Source organism: Belonocnema kinseyi, chromosome 8 (genome assembly GCF_010883055.1).
Source record: "Belonocnema kinseyi isolate 2016_QV_RU_SX_M_011 chromosome 8, B_treatae_v1, whole genome shotgun sequence".
Lineage (NCBI taxonomy): Eukaryota > Metazoa > Arthropoda > Insecta > Hymenoptera > Cynipidae > Belonocnema > Belonocnema kinseyi.
In genome coordinates this window covers 45,185,890-45,191,460 of record NC_046664.1, presented here as the reverse complement: position 1 = coordinate 45,191,460, position 5,571 = coordinate 45,185,890, and the positions used below count along the sequence as shown (strand labels likewise).

The 5,571-nt window shown below is 31.7% G+C and overlaps 1 protein-coding gene across 1 annotated transcript in view; it reads left to right on the top strand.

The window, feature by feature from the left end:
• The first annotated feature begins 200 nt into the window (after positions 1-200).
• LOC117178472 (spidroin-1-like) overlaps positions 201-5,571 on the top strand; it is a 39,762-nt gene continuing 34,391 nt past the window's right edge. Inside the window, exons 1-2 of the mRNA XM_033369899.1 lie at positions 201-339; positions 381-872. Of these exons, the coding sequence (XP_033225790.1) occupies positions 201-339; positions 381-872 (631 nt within the window). The remainder of the gene's footprint in view (positions 340-380; positions 873-5,571) is intronic.

Sequence of the window (5,571 nt, the reverse complement as noted above, 5' to 3'; positions counted from 1 at the left end):
TAGTTCGTCCAAAGATACTTTCTTTGGCCACTGCTCTGCGATTCATCGGTTATTAAACTGAATCAATTCCACTTTAGTTTGCCCCTGAAAATATTGTCACTATAGTATTAAACTATCACGACTCTTTATCTGTGCACGTCTTAATAATCTCATAAATAATTTGATTTCATATTTTCCAGATCTTGGAGGTGCTGAAGGAGATGGAAAAGGTGGAGACGGAAAAAGTGGTAACGGAAAAGGTGGAGAGGGAGACGGTGGAGAAGAAACAAGTAATGGAGGATCAGGTTCAGGAGGGTCAGGTTCAGGAGGATCAGGTTCAGGAGGATCAGGTTCAGGAGGGTCAGTTTCAGGAGGATCAGGTTCAGGAGGGTCAGGTTCAGGGGGATCAGGTGCAGGAGGTAATGATGATGGATCTGGAGGAAATAGTCAAGGAGGTTCTGGTGATAATGGTGTACAAAGTCAAAACGGAGGGGATGGACAAGAAGGAAATGATGGAAAAGATGCAGATAACGGCACTAGTCCATTAACAGCAGGATTGCTAGGTGCAGCAACAGGAGCTTTAGTAGCAGGAGGCGTAGGGTATAAAAAAAATCAAGCACTAAAAGAAAAATTAAATCAACAAAATGGATATAATGGTTATAATGGTCACCATGATGATGATAGATACGAAGGACGTGGTGGATATGGTGATCATGATAGATATGATGACGATCATCGTCGTGGTCGAGATGATGATCATCGTCGAGGACTCGATTCTGATGATAGACGCGATTTCGGGGGCAGGGATGACAATCATCCTGGTACTACTAAAGTTGTACACCATGTACATCACCATGTACATCATGAATATAGTGCTAAAGATAGGGAAAAACGTAAAAAACAGAAAAAGAAAGAAAAAAATAAAAGAAAGCAAAAAGCGATAAAAAAACAAAAAGAAAAAGAAAAGAAAGAAAAGAAAGAAGCACAAGAAAAAAAACGAAAAGAAGAAAAAGAGAAAAAAGAAAAAGAAAAACAAGATAAAAAAGATCAGGAAAAAAAAGAAAAAGAAGAAAAAAATAAGGATAACAATGATAAGCATGATGATAATGGTGGACATAAACAAACAGAAGAAAGCGAACATCATGGTCATAAGGGAAAGCATAAGTTTGATTAGGATAAACAAAGGTTCAATGGGTCCGATTGAAACATTATTAGGAAACAAAAACACAAATAATACGTTTTGAGTCCCATACTTACTCCTATATCTTTAAAGTGAAATTTCGAGCCAATGTTAATATTGTAATAGTTCTGAAAAATAAACACACAGCCTCTTGCAAACTGCCGTAATTGAATTTTCATTCCGATCTAATCATACATTTCTTCATTTTACATATTACCTATAATAATATATACTTAAATTTGTTTCTATAATATTAATAGGTAGAAACAAAGAAGTCAAGGATATATTTGGAAAAATTACGAGACTTGAATTGATTAACACATTTTTCTTTTCAATACCGGATTATATAGCTACCTTCAGATTTAGACACAGACTTAAAGTTTTTTTCTTATTTCTGAAGATTTTATTAATGCTTAGATAAGAGAACACTGTACTCACAATTTTCTTGTTCGATGAAGATATTTTCCTCACAAAATGTTTCATTCTTATTTTTTTCATACAACATTTTTTTACTCCAAATATTCCATCCGACCTGTTCATGATAAATTCATGCTCAGATAATATTTTTTATAAATAATTAATTTTACAAGTAATTTAAATATATAAAAAATTATATAGGATGTAAATGTAAAAGTATATAAATACAATGTATTGAAATTGCGCTTCAAGCTTGGTCTCTGTGCTTCCCTCAAATATTTGCATAGACTTTTTTAATTGAAGATCAACCATTGACAACTGACATTTGGTCATTTTTAATCACCTTTTGTTGAAACTCCTAAAGGGTTATCGAGTAAATTCATATAACTTGTCTTCACATAACGCTTTACACTCGATTAACGTGTGCCTAAAACACAAAATATTTTGTATTATGCTAAAGTCTATTATATAATAAATGCATTTTATATGATTTTTGTTACTATCTCACGGGCAACTTATGCAGATATTACAAATTAAAGTCCCTTTATTCTGTATTATTATTTTATTGATTATCACTTAATTACTTGTTTTGCAATAGTCTAAATCTGCAGTAATTTATGATGGTAACAATAATTAGTGGTGGTTGGTAAACAACGTTTTTCCGACTTAGGAGGCCTCTCAAAAGGCCAGCAATTGACGAGAACTAGATAGATCTAAAGTTACATAAATCTAACATTCCATCATAAATTATCAGAATTAAAACATTCTACATTCGCGACCATACCGTAGCACAGTGGGACCAAATCGTGAAAAGCTGGCCAAAAGTATAAAATGTTCATTAAATGGGCCAAATTCTGTTACTCGCGGGTTTTTGGGGTCGCTTATTACAAATCTGGTGTCAAGAATTTCAAAAACAAAATGGCGGAACCAATATGGCGGACGAGCATGCTAAATAAACTTTTTATTTTATTCAAAATTGGTCTAAGGGGGTTTTTAAGCTCGCGGATTACGAATAAGATGTGAAAAAGTAAACGAATCTAAGATTTATTTTTTTTAAAACAAAATAAAGGATTTATTACTATGAAAATTTTATAAAAGTTTAATTGTGTAAGAACTTATTCTTCATAATTATATCCTCTCAAATAATTGCTAGAAAGTTGCCTTTTTCCCTCATTTTTTAACTTTTCTTTGTCTTTTCAATTAAAAAACAAATAACGAGTAACACATAAATAAAATAAATTAAAAAAATAATTATAAACAAATGATGAGTACACACGAGAAAGAATAATTTCCCAAAAATCTGTTTCTTGTTTGATAATATATTTTTCTGAAAGAAATTAAATAGTTGAAATATTCTTCAAATTTTCTATGTGAATCACACTGAATTTCAATGTTTATTGAAGCAGTTGCTAAAGAGAGATTTTCTGTTCGAACTGATATAATTGTTCATATTTATTATTTTGTATTACCTAAATATTCAAAGAAGAAATGTTTTGAAAACCCGTTACTTTCTAGCATTTCTTTGAGGAGAGATAGTCATAACCAACAATAAATTGTTTATACAATCACGTTTGCTGAATTACAATAATTATTACTTCCCTCTAAATGCAAAGTGGATAAAAGTGAAAAGTTTGAGAAAAAACTGCAACTTCAGAGCGTTGTTCCAAAAAAATTGTCATTAATATTAATAAAAGTAAATAGTCTAAATGATTATTTCTGTTGAATTTAATCAACTACTCTGCCCTGTAGATTTGTATTTTTTTGATGCGAATAAGATGGCACCTAGCATTTTCGAATGCATTTTTCGTGCTGAACATGAATCTGCAGTTAAAAACTTCCCATCACGTCACGTTTTTGAAAAAATAGAGGTAGAAACCCCTAAAAACGGCGTTTTTAGCCATTTTTGAAAAATTGTAGAGCTGAATCATTTCGTGCTACAAACTTCGCCAATGTCAGAAATTAAATATTAAATATGCAGTTACATTTTAAACATTCAAAAAGGTGGATCCAATATGTTGGACAATTTTTTTACATTGAAACTGAGCTCTCTTTTTCCCAAACATCATCATTCTTAGATTTATAGGCGTAAACAAACTTCTAATACCTGTTTAATATTTGTTAAGCACACCCTTTACGGGGTTTATTCCACCTTTTTCTGAAAAACTGCGCGCTGTTGATCATTCTCTCACTGAATAGAGTATAGACAAAAACACACCGCCCGCTCTAAGGGCACATGCGATTAATTTGGCATACGATTCATTCGAAAGGGCTTGTTTCATCATTTAATTTCTGATATTAGTGAAGTTTCTGCCATGTCATGATTCAGCTCTACAATGTTTGAGCCGAAACATACGAAAACATACAAAGAAAAAGGGTTTTAACCACCCGCGCGTTTAATGACAGAAAACTATTTTTTTTAACTAAAAATACTGAAAATTTGTATGAGAATGATATACATAAGTGGAAATGACTAAATATTGTTAATAACTGTATTGTGATAAGCATTTTTATAAATAATTAATGAAATTTAGCATATTTTACAGTTATGTTGGTATTCGCTGTCTTATGAAAACAATTTATGATTGGTTTCAAAGTAATTGAGAACTAAAAAGATGATTAGAATTAAATATCAACAACGGGCGTATTCATGCATGCGTTATATAAAAATCTCTTCTTTCAGTAAGAAATTTACTACCGTTTCATTTTTTTCCATAACATTTTTCAAAAAAGGGTTTGGACTAGTTGCCCCAAAAATTAAGGACGACTAGCCAATCCTATAAACAATAATTTAAATCTAAATTAGATGAAAATCAAACTGAAAATGCTATTTAACGTCCAATACTCAAGTTAATGTTTAGAATTCCTGAAAATAAAACAAAGAATCCAACGAAAATGAGAAGACAAGCAAAGAAATCCTCTTCCTTCGGTTTTTTATTTCGTTAGACTTTTTTATTTTACAGGTAGGAACCGTAACGAAGCAACGATGCTCTCTCTTTACTGTCTAAGATCCAAGTGAGGGCCAAGAGGCAAACCCGTTATAAGCACTCTAGAAATATCCGTTCCAAGCACATCAGAAATAAGAGAATGGGAAAGAAAATTAAAATTCATGAAACCTCATTATTAAATATGACTATTCATATTAGCATAACTTTTGTTTAATTAATCCAAATCAGTTTTTAAATTAGTAAATAACTCTTTTTGTCGTTTTAGTATAAAGCATGTCTATAAATTCTCTCTTTCTCTCATTACTTTCACCACCCTGCTCAAAATGACAGATAGAAACCAGATAAAACCCGAATGGAGGTTGGTTCTAATCTGGCGCTATTGGAATTAGACCTGTGTTTTGTCCCCGGTTTATACCCGGTCCTTGATCGGATTCTATCTGGATTGATATTTTTATCTCCGGCTTCTATATGGCTCTCATCTGGGACCTTCAAGATTTGTATCGGCTTTGTATTCAGGATTGGACCTGGTTTATACTCGGCACTTGACTGGGTTCTATATGGGATCAGAAAACATCCACCGGATTTCTGCATGGGTATTATACACGGAAAAAATATCCAATAAATTTTATAGAACTAATCCTATAGTTCTATACAATTTAAAGGCCGTGGTGACGTATTCTTTATTAAAAAGCAGGTTACGAAAAACGTAAAATAGTTCTATAAAATCAAAAATTCTAGCTTAAATATAGTCTATATCGAAGAAGTCTTGAAACTATAGAGAACAGTTCTATAAAATGATAACCTATTTTTCGCTGCAAAAAATTATTTTTTTGTATTATTATATTATTACTATTATACTCTAATATTTGTTTACATGTTTGAGTACACTATTATTTAATATTATACAATCACTACACTATTTATAAGAAGATTGATGAGGAATTAGACAGACGAATAAATGAAGGTAAGAAGGTTATTGGTAGAGCAGGACCCCTTATCAGAAGTAAAAATATATCAAATAAAGCTAAAATGGCAATACATAATTCTATA